Source organism: Lepidochelys olivacea (genome assembly GCF_965140295.1).
Source record: "Lepidochelys olivacea isolate rLepOli2 genome assembly, chromosome: 1".
NCBI lineage: Eukaryota > Metazoa > Chordata > Testudines > Cheloniidae > Lepidochelys > Lepidochelys olivacea.
This window is the reverse complement of record NC_140411.1, coordinates 187,395,989-187,414,502: the sequence shown is the minus strand read 5'-3', so window position 1 is coordinate 187,414,502 and position 18,514 is coordinate 187,395,989. Positions and strand designations below refer to the sequence as shown.

At 42.6% G+C, this 18,514-nt stretch overlaps 2 protein-coding genes across 2 annotated transcripts in view; both read left to right on the top strand.

Annotated features, from left to right (window-relative positions):
- Nucleotides 1-2,073: 2,073 nt before the first annotated feature.
- Nucleotides 2,074-3,273, top strand: GJA8 (gap junction protein alpha 8; the record flags this gene model as incomplete). The annotated part of the gene is made up of 1 exon (XM_084617071.1): nucleotides 2,074-3,273. One exon carries the CDS (start codon nucleotides 2,074-2,076, stop codon nucleotides 3,271-3,273), a length of 1,200 nt encoding a protein of 399 aa, XP_084473197.1.
- An 11,293-nt stretch (nucleotides 3,274-14,566) lies between these two features.
- GPR89A (G protein-coupled receptor 89A) overlaps nucleotides 14,567-18,514 on the top strand; it is a 22,351-nt gene continuing 18,403 nt past the window's right edge. Inside the window, exons 1-2 of the mRNA XM_084617763.1 lie at nucleotides 14,567-14,745; nucleotides 18,344-18,403. Of these exons, the coding sequence (XP_084473889.1) occupies nucleotides 14,704-14,745; nucleotides 18,344-18,403 (102 nt within the window). The 5' untranslated portion in view covers nucleotides 14,567-14,703. The remainder of the gene's footprint in view (nucleotides 14,746-18,343; nucleotides 18,404-18,514) is intronic.

The window sequence follows — 18,514 nt, the reverse complement described above, 5'->3', positions numbered from 1 at the left end:
GAGATGGTCATATTTTCCAACTCCTGCCAATGCAGGATGGTTCCTTGCAGTACCTTTTCTAGTGCTTTGTCCAAGTTAATTTTAATAGATGATTGGAGGGTTGTGCCAGGTAGCCCACAAACAGCAGCTTAAGAACCAGTTCATTTACAAAGGCTCATTAAGTAGAAGGTGGAACAAGACAGATTTCTGAAATGTGTGATGCTAGTTCAGAGAAGTTCCTGAGAAGGGTTTATCCAACTGCGGCAAGTTGCTTGTAGGATTTTAGAAGAAAGTAGTCAGAAGCCATTTTTTCTTTCTCTGTTACAGTGAGTTGTCTGTAAGATAAACAGATTTACCATGCATAACAATGTCACATTTTCAAGCTAGGGTGGAGGCAGCTCATTGATAGCAGAGGATATCCGTGTTAGATCATTGCAAAGACTGCCCCGTATCAGTGGGACTGTGTTAACTACGTTGACTGGAGAATGAACTTTATATTGTGTAGGTAAAGTAGTGATTTTTACTTAGTTGCACATGACTGCTAATTGTCTGGTTTATTAATCAAAGGAATTATTTTAGGATTAAAGGAAATGCTATGTGGATTTGTAGTAACGGAACTCTTAAATTAGTTTAGATAATGTATGTAAACAATGAAATCTTTGTACTGTATTTGTTCAAGTAAGTGCTCACATTAATACACTTCTTTACACAACTTTAGTGGCTGATAAAGCAGCAATGTGACTTGCTGTTTAAATCACATGTGTCCTGAAATCGTGGTTCACCTACCTTGCACATCTGTGTGTGTGTGTGTGTATAAATGGAAGAATTACATCACATTCTCATTGGTTTTAACACAGAGATGTGAACTTACATTTTCATGTGGTACAAGTGCCAGAATAATAACTCCATTTTAGTCTTGATACATCTTTATCTTATCCAATAATTTGTGTCATTCCCAGAGGACAGAAAACCCCAGAAAGGTCTCCCCGCTGTGGAGATATATTCCACTTATGTGGCCGTGATCTTGTAGACCCATGTGATTGAATATATTTATTCAGCACCTTTCACTGCCTCACTTGCAATCTTTCACTAATCAACCTCCCTGGGATTTAATGGAACATTCCAAATCCCTCAGGAGCTTCAAATGGCCCTAATTTATTAAATCAGCCTGCTCCTCCCTAGCTGAGGCCTCTTCCCCTCCCTTCCCCAGAATTGCACTAGTCAGATGCCTTGAATGGGCCAGATTGAGTTCTGGACTGGTGGTAGCTTCTCTATGTATAAAAATGTCACAACTTTAAAGTTTGTCCCTGCAGGACTAGAAATGGGAGCTTTAGAAAGGGGAGATTTCCAGCTTCTAAATGGGATACCCACAGCACTGGCTTCTAGCCCTGGGAAATCCTGAGATAAGTCATGACATTTTTAGATATAAAATATTATTTTAGGCCACTTTGATAGGTTTTTATGGTTTTGTTTTTATGAGCTGAACTCAGAGTAACGGAGGCATCCGACTTTACAGGCACACAAAATAGTTTAAAAAAAATGTTATTGGAACTATCTAAAAGATTCCTAAAATAGATTAGATGTAATGTGTGTGGCCTGTAAAGAATTAATGACAGTGTGGTGTGGCATGGACACTCATTTGGGATTACCCACTTGACTCACTTGTGATTCTGTCATTTGCAAGTAATGTAGTCACCCTAAACTCCATGCCGATAAAACCTTTACACTACACGATTGTCCTGTATTTATAGAATATATAAAACAAAATCACATTCACACACTTACAATTGATCATGCAAAACTCACAGACAGCTGCTATACAGAAGAGTGGTCAAATATACTCCTTGGCTGAGAAGTTATTGAATATTTAGAGGCACAACAGAGAGAGTTTACAGAGGAAATTTCCCTGGCTTCTTAGTTTTCTCTCCTCTAATAGAGCACTGTAACATAAGGCAAAAACATTTTCAAGGTATAGGCTGTTTTGGAGAAATACATACAACTTAAAGGAAGACGCAAGTTATGCATCAGTAGAAAAAAAATTATTTAGTGTAATTTATGGCCATTCTTTCCTTCTCTTCCCTTAGATAGTAAGAGATGGGTGACTGGAGTTTCTTGGGGAACATTTTAGAAGAAGTGAATGAGCACTCCACAGTCATCGGGAGAGTCTGGCTCACTGTGCTCTTCATTTTTCGAATCCTGATTCTGGGAACAGCTGCCGAATTTGTCTGGGGAGATGAACAGTCAGACTTTGTGTGCAACACACAGCAGCCTGGTTGTGAGAATGTCTGCTACGATGAGGCCTTCCCTATTTCCCACATCCGGCTCTGGGTCCTGCAGATCATCTTTGTCTCTACCCCTTCACTGGTGTATGTGGGGTACGCGGTGCATCATGTACGGATGGCGGAGAAGAAGAGAGAGAGGGAGCGGGCAGAAAGGCAACAGCAAGCTGAGATGGATGAAGAGAGGCTACCCCTGGCTCCAGACCAAGAGAGCACCAGGAACACCAATGAAATCAACCCCAAAGGAGCCAAGAAGTTCCGACTGGAGGGAACACTCCTGGGAACCTACATCTGTCACATCATTTTCAAAGCCATTTTCGAGGTGGGGTTCATAGTGGGCCAGTACTTCTTGTATGGCTTCCGAATTCTGCCCCTGTACCGCTGTGGCCGGTGGCCCTGCCCCAACCTTGTGGACTGCTTTGTATCCAGGCCCACTGAGAAGACAGTCTTCATTATGTTTATGCTGGCCGTGGCCTCAGTATCCCTCATCCTCAACCTTGTGGAGATCAGTTACTTGATCTTGAAAAGGATCCGCCTGGTTTTCAGGAGGCCAACAGAAGAACAACAGAGGGAGATCCCAGAGAAGCCCCTCCACTCCATTGCAGTCTCTTCCATTCAGAAGGTCAAGGGCTACAGGCTGCTGGAGGAGGAGAAGCCAGTGTCCCACTATTTACCTTTGACAGAAGTGGGGGTAGAAGCTGGTCCCCCTCCATCTTCTTTCAATGACTTGGATGAGAAGCTTGGTATGGGGCCCCTGGAAGACCTATCCAGGGCCTTTGATGAGAGGTTGCCTTCCTATGCTCAAGCAGAAGAGCAGAAAGAGGAGAAGGTAGAAGCAGGGGAAGAGGAACAGGAACCAGAAGAAGAGCAGGAGGTGGAGAAGGTGGTAGAGGAGCAGGAGCCACCAGGAGAGGAACTGCCTTCAGTGCCTGTAGAACTGACAGCTGATACGAGACCTCCCAGCAGGCTAAGCAAAGCCAGCAGCCGGGCCAGGTCAGATGATTTGACTGTATAAGGGTGTGGGGAAGCAACTACACACACACACACAATCACAGATGTTTTTAAACAAAGCGCTCAAATGGTCATTTGAATATTTCCTATTGAGATTCTCAGCTGGAAAGGTGCTATCATTGTAACTGCACCTTATCTGTCCTGTATGTCCCATGGCTGGTGCTAGCTATCCTGTAACATATTCAAAGGAACGGTTTCTTTTCTCCAGATACCAGCTCACTACTCCCAGTACCTGTGCTATACACAGCACTGAAGCATTTTAAAAACTAAAACAGAAAAAAAACCCAAAACCCAAATGTATCCACTGTGACTGCACTTGCTGACAGTTTTATGTTCCACATTTCACTGGAGATGTGGGAGAATGGCTCTTTTAGACAGTATCTGGCTGAAGGGTTGAAAAATAGCTCTCTGGGTATTTCTTACTCTATTTTAGCCTGTGGCATTCTGACATTGGTCCTCCTTTCATTGCTGGCATAGAATTGCGGTTATTTAATTCACAAAAAAAGGATCCTGTGTTTAATATCATGAAACTAGTTCAAAATATTATTGCCAAAATGCCCTGGCTTTGTCTGTGAATGCAAATTTCAGCTGTTTATACTTTCCCAGCAGCCCCTTTGTTAGAAACATTTCTGCTCTACAAGTGACCTTGATAACAGAAAAGATTAAAGCTAGTTTCTTGTTAGAATTTAGCAGATGTCCACAAATGGATTATTTATTCCCAAAGGGTCATTTCAGCTAAAGGCCTTTGTCAAACTGGGAAAAAGAGTAAATTAAAGTAAGATTGGTTGCTGAGTGAGACTTGAGGTGTGGGAATTGACTTAGCAAAGGAGTGATGGGAAGGCATCTGTAAGTAGAACAACTACAGTACATAGAGCACAACGCCCAAATTAAGGCTCCCAGCCCTGCATTTGCAGCTTGATTGTGAAAGGTACTTCCTTCTTGTAATTCCCAGAGAGTTATGCGCACTCGGCAAATCTGAGGGAGTGTCTTGGACACTCAGGTTGGCATTTAGGAGCCTAAAATGTGGATTTTGGTGGCCAAGTGACTGCTTAAACACCCAAATGCAAAATTGGTTGACCCGATTTAAGTGCCTAAGTTTGAAAAATAGGCCCTTAGTTTGAATGATGTAACAATCGTCATTAGACATCCTGCTTTGTTGCTAATTTGTTAAGAAACTCCATCTGCAGGAGGCTTCCAATAATCTACTTAGCTACTGAACACAAATGTCACAAATGAATATAACAAGGCTATTCAAAGTATCAGTAATAGAAAATATCTGTACCCAGAGGACTAAAGGAATGCCATAGAGCTCCAGCAAAGTCTGTTTTGGTTTAAAAAGAAATGAAGAAGAAAGGACATCAATTTTCTGAGTGTGTAATTGCTAATGTTAAAAATATCCATGGATTTCTAACTTTAGGGACACAAAAGTCTCTCTTTGGCTGGGACAGAGCAGCAAAAGTTTAAAAGTTTAAAACTTGTTTAAAAGTTTCAGGTTAATCACTTTTTCCTGCAAAGACTGAGTCTGATGCCCGAAAAGTATAGGTATGTGAAGTGGTTTAAAAAAAAAAAAGTGAGTGTGCGAACCTTATTTCCCAACTGAGAAGTGGGTAAATGCCGTTTACCTACATTTACCCTCAACTATGCTACTGGGTACATGCTTTCCTCTGTTCTGCTTTCCAGACCTCAGTCCCTGATAGCTCAGCAAATTCTCTCTTCTGTGCAGCAGCTCATATGTATTGTTTCAAGTGGGGAGTATAATCCAGTTCAGAAAATTTACTTCACATGGGACAAAACTGAATCCTGCAAATGACTAGAAAAAGCCCATAGACTCTTATATGAGAGCAGGATCTCCCCACTGTATTTTCCACTGAATGCATCTGATGAAGTGAGCTGTAGCTCACAAAAGCTTATGCTCAAATAAATTTGTTAGTCTCTAAGGTGCCACAAGCACTCCTTTTCATTTTGCGAATACAGATTAACACGGCTGCTACTCTGAATACAGCCTGACAGAAAGCCCACTGAAGTCAATAGGCATCTTTCTATTGACTTTAGTATGCTTTGGATCAAATGCCTAGTTCTGATGACCTAGCTGAATTGCAATATTCTGTTCCCCTACAGTAAATGCCCCTTACAGTTTCAATTGGATACTATGATATTTGGCAGTTACTATCCTCTATGGAGTTCCTGTGCCTTGTTAAAGAGCTGCCACATTACACTCCAGAGATAGCTGCACTTCACTGGTGGGTGATGTGATTACTCTATGTATGTATAATTTTTGTAAAGCGCTTTTGGATTCTTTGGTACTATAACAGCACCACATTTTTACATTATTAATAATTTTGTTCCTTTTGGGCTTGTCTTTTCCTAATGTCTGCAGCCTGATCTCACAACACATGCTCTTGATAAAGATCATTAGGGGCATTAAGAAGCTTCCTTTTGAAGAGGGACTGTAAAGATTGCGACTGTTTAGTTCAGAGAGAAGGTAATTAAGAGGGGATATATTAGAGGAATATAAAACAATGGATGGTGCAGAGAAGACCATTTAGATTCTCCCAATCAGTCTCTCATAATACAAACACAAGGGTGGGCAATGAATGAAACTGAAAGGCAACAACTGGGAAACTAATAAAAGAAAATACCTTCTGTACAGTTCATAATTAACCTGTGTAACTCATTGCCACAAGAATTCAGTGAGGCCAAAAGCTTAGTAGGATTCAAAATAGGATCAGACATCTACATGAATTATAAGAACATTTGCTGTTTCACTGGATAAGATACACTATTTTTCAATTTAAAGATGGGATATAAAACTTCATGCTTCATGGCATGAATGAGACCACTAACTGAATGGCATTAGAAACACACTTCCCCTATGGAAGGAAATTCAACTACTGTTCATTATGAGGTTTCTTGCTCCTCCCTGAGAAGCATGTGACACTGCCAAATATCAGAATAGGGGTCTAATGCCTACATTTCTAATTACTCGACAGGTCTCTTTAAACAATCAGACATATTAATAACTGTCTATGTTATTGACAATCTGACATGTATTAGAGCCAATTTCTGCCCTCCTTTGTGCATGCAGCACTCCCATCACAGTCATTGGGACTTACATGCTCATGTACCAGAGGGCGGAATATGTCCGTCGCCCCAATCCAGATATTACACATGACATGTGGAATATGTCATTTGTGCTGTAGCATATGGGTGTAAAAGACTGCACAAAGTCCATGTATTAAATTTATTTGGAGCATGTGATGTACCTACTACATGGCAGTACCTGCAGGCTCCTGCTACAACACCAAATATGATACACAGCACAATGAAAACCCACTCCACTCTCCCTGCGGCATACAACCAACTGCTTGTTTCGTTCCTCAACCCAGTTCTAGACTGTCCCACTGTGTTCCTTACACACTCTGTAGCCTAAATGTGTGTACAGTGGACTAGAGGCAGTGTTTCCTAACAATCAGAGCAGAGCAGTGGGAATCAGGCCTCCTGGTTTCTATTCTCAGTTCTGCCACTTATTCACTGGGTCACTTCGGGCAACTAATTTTTCCCACTGTAAAATCAGGCTGAACAATAATTTCCTACCTCACAAGGGTGTTGTGAGGCTTAATTGATTAATATTAGTAAAGCACTTTTTGATCCTTAGATGCAAGGCCCTATAGAGGGCAAAAGTATTAGCATAATTTCAAGATCTGAAACTATTTGAGAAATAATGACAGTAAATCCAACAATTTCTTGGTGAAATTCCTAATGAAGTCACATAATGGCCTCTGAGCTGTGAGTTTAGCACATAATATATTTAACAAATGGTAATGCAAAACACAGGGAAACATAGCAAGGAGGGCAAAAATCCACTCCCTGGCTGGGAAGTCACTGAACAGTTAGAGCCATGGAATAAGGAAGCTGACAGTAGGAATGTGCTTGGCTTCTCCCTACAAACAAGTTACTGACTGATTTCATGGGTTTTTTTTGTGAGGAGTGTAATATGCAAGCGTCAAACTCACCAAAGTAGATGGGTGGGGGAGAGAGAGGCAGAGTCTTGACTTAAAGTAGAACATGGAAGTTGGTGTTGGTTAGTGTCTAAAGCAGTGGATGTAGAATTAGTTTTGCCAGATTTATTCCCAGCTCTGCTATTGACTCATTATGTGATCGTGGGAAAATCATTAAACCTCTCTGTGCCTCTGTTTCTCCATCTGTAAAATGGCTGTAATAATTTGTACCTACCTCACAGGGATGTTGTGAGGTTTCATTAATTCTACACAGTATAGTTTTTCTTTAATGATAGAGCATTTATCTTGGTTAGTACATGACTTCTTGACCAGAGGGGAAATGGATTCAGATCAAGAATGCTGCATTGCACAGTAGGGATCAATCATATAAAGTGTCTGTGGGCTTCAGAACCACAGTTATACTGAGAAAGCCAGATCTTCACCTGGTGTAAAACTGTACAGCTCCATCAACCTCAATGAAGTTGCTGATTGACACCAGCTGAGGATCTGGCCCAGTATTTACAAAGCTCTCTGAGATTGCTAAACCCTAATTTTAATCAGATCCAAGCAAGCACCTGATACTTTGCAGTCCTGCAGTAAAAGTAGTTTTACTAATAATAGTTCATGGCCGGTGCAGAAAAACTGCCATCCCCCTGCATCCATACGGATACACAAATATCCTGGTATATTAACTATTTCCAGTACATGAGAGAGAAATTAACAAAAATCTCTGAAGAACGGGTCAGCCCTGTGGTGTTGGATGAGTGATTGGTTTAGCGGGGACTTCTGCGGGCATGAAATCCACTTGCTGAGGGAAGAGAATCCAGTCTTCCTGTCACTCCCTGTTTTACTGATCATGCAGTTTTACATGTAAAGAAAGGCCATGCCACACAATGGTGAAAAAGTGGCAGTTTGCTGTTTAAACACAAAGCTGCCTTTCAGGCATACAGCTGAGAGTAATCCCAACCTGAGCTTGTCTTTGTTTTATAAAAGTAGGAGCATCCATGAAAAATGGACTGTAAGACCGGGGGAGGAACGAGTGGATGGGGGCAAAACTGGGGGGGGGGGGGCGAGAGGGGCAAAGCTCCTGGGAGTCAGATGAACAGATCACATCAGGAGAATCATCCAGACAATGGCATCAGCTTCCTTCCCAAAATGCAAGGAGTTATCGTTTGTTAGTCCCTGTCTATGCTACAACTTTTAACACAGCTCTAAATAGGTTTTGTGCCACACACAACGTAGCTAATAGTTGGTAATGACAGGAACTAATAGTGTGTTGTCCTGGCCAAGGACCTAGCCTGGCCTGTAGTTATCTTCCTGTAACTAGTTTGGCATGTTCTTATTTTAGCAGTACGGGCAAGAGCCATTAACCATGCCTGTGTAAACGGTTTGACCAGTACTCCTTCCTCTCAGCTCTCTGGGCAGTAGGACATCCCAGAGTGCATTGTCCCATGTGCTGCTAATGCCACACTGTGTGCATGTGTTCTGGGAACTTTCCCCTTGCTGAGGCACCGGGGTGTGGGTATAGAAATCACAGCCCAGTTTTTCCCAAAATGCACTTAAACAAACACAGTTAGGCAGCATGGTAGCTGTCAATGTGCAAACACAGCTGGCACATGGTTGTGTCATGAAAAAAGCTGCTGTGTGAACATAACCATATTTGATTTTATGTAACTGGGTCAGATAAGAATGTCACAAACCAGTGACAAAAATATTGTTGTCTTTGTTGTCTGAGATATTCAAAGCCACTGAAGGGATTTAGATGCATTGCTCCTATTCATTTCAATGGGAATTGTACATCTAGATCCATTCAAAAATCTCAGTTATAATGCAGACAGGGCTTTAGTGTCCTGTTAGATGAAAGCTTGTCACCTTAGAGCCAGGATAATGCTGACCTGAGTCAAAGTAGAACTGAGAAGAAATGGTGATGGCAGGGCTATTTTGGAAAACATGAGAAAGAAGAATGATTTTTGTTGACTTTCAGCAGTAACCTTTAAATTTCCTAAATCCAGAACTATATGGTGAAAGGAAAACATGTCATTTTCTGGTTGGCACAGTGGGAAAGGCTGTGTTGCTTTGGGAGTTAATGGACAGACAAATATCAGGTTTGTAAGTCAATGCCATGAAAATTTGTGGCCAGGAAACAGTTCTGTGGAAACACAAAATGGAAACATCTGTTGAGAGCTGCTTTCCTTGGGTCTCTCTTCAATTCAGGGGAGTGTCAGACTGAAACTGAGCAGAAAATAAAAGGAACAGCAGGTTACAAGTGAGCACCCAAAAGTATCAGATTGCATGGAGCCACCAAGCAGATGTCAGATTGCAGATGAGCACCTGTGCATAACAGCAGCACATGGGTGTCAGGTTCCAGATCAGCATAGCAGGTGAGTGTAAGAATGCAGGTGAAGACTGAGGCTAGGTTGTGGGTGACAGCACCAGTTTGGTACCAAGTATGAACTAGGAAAGGACAAAGGAACTTGAGGCTTTATTGAAACCATGAACTGTACTGAACCCAAGCTTTTTCTGAGGTTGGAAAAGTTCAGAAACCTTTGTTTCAGCGTATATATAATATGCATGCACCTCTCCCTGGATTTCCTTGATTTTGGCAAAGATAAGAAACAAAACTAGCATGAAGAAGGCTATTCTTGAGGTCATTACAGCCTGGCTTATATTCAGAAGTACCAGAACAAAGATGTTCAGATATGTTTGGATAAACACATACAATTTAAATGTTTATCTGAAGTGAGTCCATAAATAAACTTTGGAAGGGTCACCCATAGCTAGTGAGAGCCAAGTTGCAGCTACACACTAAGCCTGCACCAAATGAATTCAGAAGAGTTCAGAAATCATAGCAATGTCTGATTCTTTCAACCCTCAAAGATCATAAACTTCAGCTGTACTGGAGAGAAAATGAAAGAAAATAGACAACTGCCAGCTAAGCCTAAATTTCATTAATTCGTCCCATAGACATTTGCAGGTGCACAAGCTATATTGACACATTCCCTTGGCTACAGATTCCATAATGCCAGCTTTCTATGGGTCATTCATTCTGCTCTATCTCCTTCCTTTGCTTGGTGGTCTTGTTATCTCCCACAAATCCGCAAAGTATCATGTAACCATACTCTACTACTTAAGTTGGAGTATCTCCATTACCTAGTACAATAATGAGCTCTTATCTTCTCTGTAGTCCAGCCACTACAGGGGCAGATGTGACTGATACGAATTGACACAGTGGCTACCACTGCTCCCGTTCTTTTTCTGTCCGAGATTCATTTTTCTGAAATTTAAAATAAAAGTGATGTTAAAAGGTAAAGCACTGAGAAGGTAAGAAGTCTACAGCCCCCTATGGAAAAAGCACCAGACATTATGAGTGATTCATGGCTGTGTGTGTTTCCATAAACAGTTATTTTTATTTGTAGCTTCATTGTCAGCACATTTCAAATGATTTCTTCTGTCATCCATCTAATAACACCCCTGCCAATGGGGCAGGTGGACTTCTAGTAGTTTGTAACAAAAAGTGCAAGGATTCTAACTGCTACCTTACAGATGTCTTGTTCATTTTGCAGAAGCAAATGATTATTTTGTTTCTTTGTGGATGACCACAGGATATCTTCTGAAATTATGTTAAGCAGTTGCCCAGTTGTCTTGGATTCCAAGTGATCAAGAAGGGTTTGGACTGGAGTGGCTTGGAGAAAAATTAGGGGCTATACTGTAGCCTCCGGAGAGTCCTAGTCTGTTTTCATTTATAGTATAGCCAGTATATTCAACCATAGTCTAGTGGATATGGCACTGGACTGGGAGGCAGGAGATGTGGGTACTTTTCGTGGTTCTGTTCCATGACCGTGGACAAGTCATTTCACCTCCCTATGCTTCAGTTTTCCCATCTGTAAAATGGGGATAATGACACTCACCTCCTTTGAAAAGCACTTTGAGATCTACAGATGAAAAGAGCTAGGTATTATCAGATCTGTATTTAGGCACAGTTATCAGAGCATCCAAAATTCTCAAAGTCAGCAGGGGCTAGGAATGATCAGCATCTCTGGAGCCTCAACATGCACTTAGAAACTTAACTTTTAGACACCCACATTTGAAAAAATGTATTCTATGCACATAGGGCTTAATTCTGCACCCACTGAAATCAATGGAAAAACTCCCATTGACTTTACAGGTGAAGGCTCAGACTCCTAGTTCCTGTTACTGTTTTAAATAAGGATGGAGAAAACAGCAGCAAAAGCCAAGTGGATATGGTACCACTTGCAAGAATTGAGAGGTCTGCAGATTCCAATGAGACAGCTTTCATGTGGCAGTCACTATGCTGGAAACCCAATGTGCTATCCTTCAAGTTCTTCCTTAAAAACAATACACTTCTAAGGTTAGTTTTCCACCACTAACTGTCCACCCTGCTCTCATGACTTAGCTCAGATCCTTTAGTTTAGCTCCCATTACCAACAGAACATAAAAATGATGATTTTTTAAATTTAAAACATGGAACTAATAGGAAACATGTTCAATCTCTTCATCTTTATGTTACACCCTTTGTACAACTCTTCCCCCCCAGCCCCATCCATGTTCTGTTTATTGAGATTGTAAGCCCTTCAGGGCTGGGAACTTGTCATTTTATATATCTGTGAAGCACCATGCATACCCCTGGTGCTACATAAATAATATTATAGAATAAATCTCCCTCCTTCTTTTTACCCTCTTTTTCCCTCCCCTGCAGGACTGCTCTTTTGGGGAAGGTATGAGTCTGAGGTCTTTCAAAAGAAACCGTCTTCTTCCCTGTGTGTATCTTTCATTGCTCAGGGATCAGCCATTTACATCTAGGGACAAACACTTCAAGGATTTGTATAAATACATGCAAGAGCAGAGCAGATACAAATCAGGGGCCAAATTCTGCCCTGAGTTATCCCTATGTGTTTATGTCAGTGGCATATGACCATAGGATGACTAGACAGCAAATGTGAAAAATTGGGACAGGGGGTGGGGAGTAATAGGAGCCTATATAAGAAAAAGACCCAAAAATTGGGACTGTACCTATAAAATCGGGACATCGGGTCACCCTATGTGACCAAGAGCAGAATTTGGCCTTGTATAATTGAATTTTGAATAGATTTCATGGTTCTTTCTGATATGAAATATAAAAAAACCCTTACAAAATCCAACACCCCCATGGAATTAGTGGAGATGAGTTTTTAAGTAGACGTAGATACAGGAAGAAGACGTTGGAGAACTTGGACATCAGTTTTACAGTAGATGATAGCACTAACAGAGCCAGGTTTTGAGCAGTGGCAGAGCCAGAGGGGGTGTTGGGCCACTGGTTAACACCTTCAAGTATACCTGTTGGCTTGAAAAGGTGCTGACCATACACCTAAAGGCAGCTGGGCGGGAAGGGTGGTTATACCCTACCTCCTACCCTTCAGTCAGCTCTGCCACTGGATGATAGCAGTTGGCATTATAAGAAAGGCCTCCGATCCTGTATAGTATTCTATCCCCTGAGTTAATTTTCCCACTGGTGGTGATGTTTTGCTTCTTCACAATGTAATGTAAAAGGAAAAAAAAATCAAAGCAAGAAGGTTGGCAATGTGAATTCCCAAATGGCTTGAGAGACTTTGGGACCAATCTGGTGACTCAACATCACCCAATGGAGAATCATTTTCATAATAAAATAAGTTGTAATTAATAAAGGTCCCTGATTTTCAAACAGCAAGGATACTGTGCTTTGTCAAACTCCAAACTAACCCACTTTCCTTTTTGTTTACAGTTATTTTTTATTTCTAACTAGAGATGGCTTGGGCCAGAAGATTTTTTGAGAGACAAATAAAGAATACCATTAAATACAAATAAGTGCATGATCGTAATATTAAGCGTTGGCTCTCAAACTGATAAAATCCAGGAAATTCCATGGTTGAACTTTCACTTCCCATTTGTGCTATTTATGCTGGATTTAAGGGACAAAATTCAACCTCTCCAGTTTGCGCTCTGTATCTCTTTGAAAGCATGATGCAGTTAATGGGCTTTGTATGGGAGCTTGTTCTTTGTAGCAGAATTTGCTCCCCTTATGTAGGATGATGTGCCTGGAGCACTCAGGTGATGATCTTGACTCATGTGTGATTATGTAACTGGAATACAGGAGTCAAAGCAGGGAAAAGTGGTGGAACTCTACTCATAACTCCTATTGATTTCCTGTCCACTGGTGGCTGCTGCCCCTTTCCTCTTCTGCCTCTTGTTTGTACACATTCTGTGGTCACGTTCCCTGTCAGTCGCTTATCTCATTGCTTGGCATTAGCCAGGAAAGTGAATCAGGTTTCCTCTCTGTTCCTAATTAGCACTCTAATTACAACTATAAATTCCTAGCATTCAGGCCTCAACATTTAACTAGTTGTCAGCAATAATAGTCCTACTCTAATGGTCAGTAACTTAATTCTTCTGAAACGGAAAGACATGTTAGGAACAAAATATTTCCAGTAGTGCTCTGGATGGTTAACCTTTTGAACACTAAAATGTTTACTTTAAAAATAGTGAAATGTAAAGCTCTGAGGGTATAGAAAATGGAATGACAAAGCACAAGCCATGTAAATATGGGACATTTTACTGCTTTCCCTAACGGTTGCACAACTTTTATTTTGTGTGTGGACCACCGCTGATGGAGAATCATGAACCTTTCTATTCATAATAGCACTAGCCCCCTTCCCCTCCCATTCCCAATCACAATAACATCCCTGTGGTAACTACAGCAATTACTCACACAGAGAAAGTGAAATTAGGAAAGCGTTTAATGTATTTTCAGTTTATTTAATGCAGTTTAGCAGCTACAAATAAAGACAAACTGTGCCATATGGACCAGCCAGCTCCCGCCAGAGCACAGTTTGGGATCCCTGCTTTACATCTATGTGATGCGATGACCAAACACAGCATAAATGGTACTTAGGTGAGTTGCCAGGTTTATATAGTTTCTTAAATCTAGCAAGATTTTGTGAAAGGCTTTTTGATTTAAGAGCATAGTTTGCCTCAGAAACTGCTCAACAAGTCCTAGCGTAAAACTCTTCCACTAAGGGGGTGGTTGGCTTGCAACGTAGGTGCTTGTGAAAATGAGACAAATAACACGCACTAGATAAAACATTTGCTAGGATGCCTCAGCTCCAAGGCCTTGCCCCGCCAAGCCCGCCACGCCCCTACACTAAGAGCTCCCGTGCCCCGCCCCCTGTGCATTGGCCACGCCCCCAAGCGGACCTCCCAGGCACCGCCCTTTTTCTCATGGCCCCGCCCCTCTAATCTAACTCCCGCGCCCCGTTCGCTGCGGAGCTCGCTCCGCGCCCTCGCGCAGGCGCCGAGGTGGAGCCAGGCCGGGAGCGCGGCGCGGGGCGCGCGCGCAGCCTGAGGGGCGGAGCGGCCTGTGGCGGCTCCGGGTAGCGCCCCCTCCCCCCGCCGCCGCCGCCGCCATGAGCTTCCTGATCGACTCCGGCATCATGGTCACCTCCCAGGTACCGCCCGGCACGGACCCCCCCGCGGGGCAGGCGGGGGCCGCAGCAGCGGGGCGGGGCCGGGCCGGGCGCCACCCCCGCCCAGACCCGGCCCCGGCTGCCCCGAGGGCTGTTTGACTGGCACGCCGAGCCCCCCCCCCCCAATCGCTGGGCCCCGCCCCAGCCTGGCGGTAAAGGGGCGGCGCTGCAGCCCCCACCCCAGCTTCGTGTGACGCGCCTCGTACCCCCCTCCCAGCGCTCACCCAAGGGGGGATGGTCCCGGGGCCCCCAGCGCTGCCCCCTCAGCACTGACTAAGGCGGGGACATTGAACTGGGCCCCCCCCCCAGAGGTCTGTAATATCTGTGTAAAGAAAGTGAAACGGGCGGGGGGCCCCCAGATTTCCCTCCTTCTTCCCCAGATCCTGCCCTGTCACTGGGCACTCGCTGCGCTGTGGCCCACAAGCCCGCAGAATCCTCCCTGATGCCTCGAGTTGACTCTTCCTGCCTCACTGCAGTCCCCAGGATTATGGGGTGAAGGGGCTCCCCATTAATCCAGTGGCCCAGTGTGAGTGCACTTTCATTGCTAGCTTAGACTACGGCTCCCTCCTCTTTTGCTCGTGCTTCTCAACCTGTTCAGTGTCATGACTCTCTCTGCTTCAGCAGGAAAAAACAATCAGGACCCCCCCCCCCCATGTAACCAAGAGAAGATGGTTGTAACCCTCTCTGGACCTATTGGTGGCCCCTGTTGAGAACCTGCTTCTGTGATGTAAAGTCCACATCAGAATAAAACTATATACAAATCTCAAAATCAATCAGGATCTTTTAATTACTGAAACAGTATTCAGCTAAGTAAAATCTCAGGATTGTGCTTCCAAGCAACATGGGTGAGAAATTGAATTCCTATAACCCAACATAATTTGCACAAATCATAATTTGCCAAGTGTGGGAGCCCATGGCGAAAGTTCAGCCTGCTGTCCTTTGAACTGTCTTACTTACTGTCTATCATTGTCCAGAGTGCTAGTTACTCATGGCCTCTCCCTCCTGCTTAGAGCTGAGGAATTTGCTACAGTTTTCCTTTCCAAGTTTGAAAGATTTTAGTCTGTTTCTAGAAAGTATTTTTCAACTGCTGTTGGAGCTCAGACACATCGTTCTCCCTAGATCCACCTGCAACTCAGGACCATCTCCATCTCTTTCATTTCCTCCAGTTTCCATCAGTCATCTTTCATTTAGTCTCTATTTTAGACCTAGCTATCTCACTTAGAGCCTTATTAACCTCCGGTGTCTCGTGCCATCCTGTCCTTATTATTCCAGTTCAAATGGATCATTGCCCTGTTATAGCCAAAACAGTGTTATATGCGGGGGTGGACGGGACACAACCCACTTACTTGAACCTACCTCACTTGCTAGTTACTCTTCCTATCCCCTTTCTCTTTTTTCTCTCTCATCCAGGTTCTTAAAAAATAGTGTCATTTCCTCTCTGACTTCTTTCAGTCTGGTTTTTGACCGTTTCATAGTGCTGAGGCTGTCTTCTTCTTAGTAATAACTTGTGCATTGTCTCTAATGACACATCCTTTTCTTCTTATCCTGCTTGATTTCAGTGTGTCTTTTGGACCTGTTGATCACTCTGTTCTCCTTAAGCAAGTCTCCTTTTTTAGTCATTTTTTATTTGATTTCTTACCTTCTTAAATTGCTTCTCTTTTATTTCTGGGGGAGGCTTTGCATCATCTTCAGAAACATCAAGGTGCGTACTTAAGTTAGCCTATGTAATTGTGCCAATTTATTACTATTCTTCTCTTCTGACCCCTTTATTATTGGCACAATCACTTGTGGTGTCCTCAGTTAGACACTAACCTCTTCAGATTGTGTCTTCCTGAGTGTTTGTACAGTGCTAGGAACAAAGAAGCCCTAATCTTGATATTATTAGGTAAAAATTGATCTGTGTACTTGATCAGCGTCTTGTCCGTCTTCTCTGCTCCATTTGTAGCCGCTCCTTGCCAGCGTCAGCCTTGGAATCACTTTATGTAAGTAACACCTACAATACTTCCTTAACTCATTCCTTAAACCTTCTGCTTGATGGTAATAAGTCTTACCTTTTTCTTACCCTTTTGCTATCAGTCACTTCAAAGACTGAAGTCCTTCTTGTCCCAATTTCTCTGACTGCTCTCAATCACCCTCCTTAATTCATACTTTAATTCTGGTTTCAAGCAAAAGTGTTTGGTCTTCCTTGACTCATACTTTCCAGATCTTCCTTGTCTGTAAATTTATTTCTTCTATTTCAGGAGCATAGCCAGAATTCGTCCTCGTGTTGCTCATTTACTGCTTGTTACTATTAACTTCTTTGTTCCTCCTTAATCCCAGGTCTCTGCATGTCAGGGGTCCATAATGCTATCAAATTTTTAATGTGCTCTTGGGATAGGGGTACTCAATAGGTGGGCCGTGGGTCAAATCTGGACTTCCAGACACTTTTGAAAGGACCCCAAAATCTTTTTATTTACTTATTATCATTATTGCTGTTATTTTTTTATTTTCTTCTCTGGCGTCTGTCCGACCTCGACTATACCTTGACCCAGAAATTTGGACCTTGACAAAAAATAGACTACCCCCACTCTAGGAAGTGACACTGTATCACTGCCATCTGTTCTGCCTTTCTGATCCTATCTCTGACATCAAAAATATCCCTTTAAAATAAATTTTAAAAAAGAATCCTCCATGTTCCTTCTGTTCATCTTCTCTTAACTTTTATCCACCTGTTTTTTAGACCAATGCCTTTGTGCCATCTGGGAGACAGGTGTGGTCCTGTGGCTAGAGCAGGGCATTGGCAGTCAGGGCTCCAGAGTTCTGTTCTATTAGTTCTGCAGCTGACTTGTTCACTTTTGACCAAGTCATCTAACCTCTGTGTGCCTCAGTTTATCCATTCCCAAAATAGATATGGTATTTATTCTACCTCCCGAAAGGGTGTTGTGAGGCTTAGCTAATGTAAGTTAGTAAAGTGTTTTGCTTTGCGAATCTCTGATGACAAGCAGTATATAAGGAAAAGCATTATTGAGCTTGATCTGTCTTCTCCCTGTAACTTTTTACAGATGAGGAGGCTCTTGCTTTCATGTATTCTGCCTTATTTGTAACTCCCTTCCTCTCCCTGTAAACTGCTTCTCATCTTAAACTTTTTTCTTTCACTTAAACCAGTCTTTCTAAAGCATTGTGAGATAGTGTGTTAAGGCTGCTATGTAAAAATAGAATGCATTCTAGGTCTTCATTAGTCTAGTGAAAGAGATGATTTCTGTAATGTCTGCTTATACCTAGAAGAGGCATGCTTGTTTTGCCTCTATTTCCCACTTCCTCTGCCCGCTTTCATTGTAAAGTTGTGCATTACTGGGTCTGCAGTAAGGCAGTGGTACTCTGTGTCGCTGTTACATTTCATCTCACTTTAATCTCTCCCTCTCCCCATGCTAACAGCCATTTTGGACCTCCCTGGTTATTGGATATTTGGAAACTGTGTGAAGACCAGGTGCTGTAGTCCTTTCTCTGCATTGCCTGATGTGGTGTTGTCCTGAAGCTTGGGACTTCACATTTTGCATGTTTTTTCCTAACCAATACCTTTGGATTGGCCTCTCTTTTACAGGTGCTCTTCTTTGGATTTGGGTGGCTGTTTTTCATGCGCAAGCTATTCAAGGACTATGAGGTGAGGAGGGGCTATTTCATTCAAACTGTGACTCTTTACATCTTACGGTGAAGCTGTAACATTGGAATCTAGTCCATTTAATAAAATAAGTAAAAAACAGTTTGGGGTACT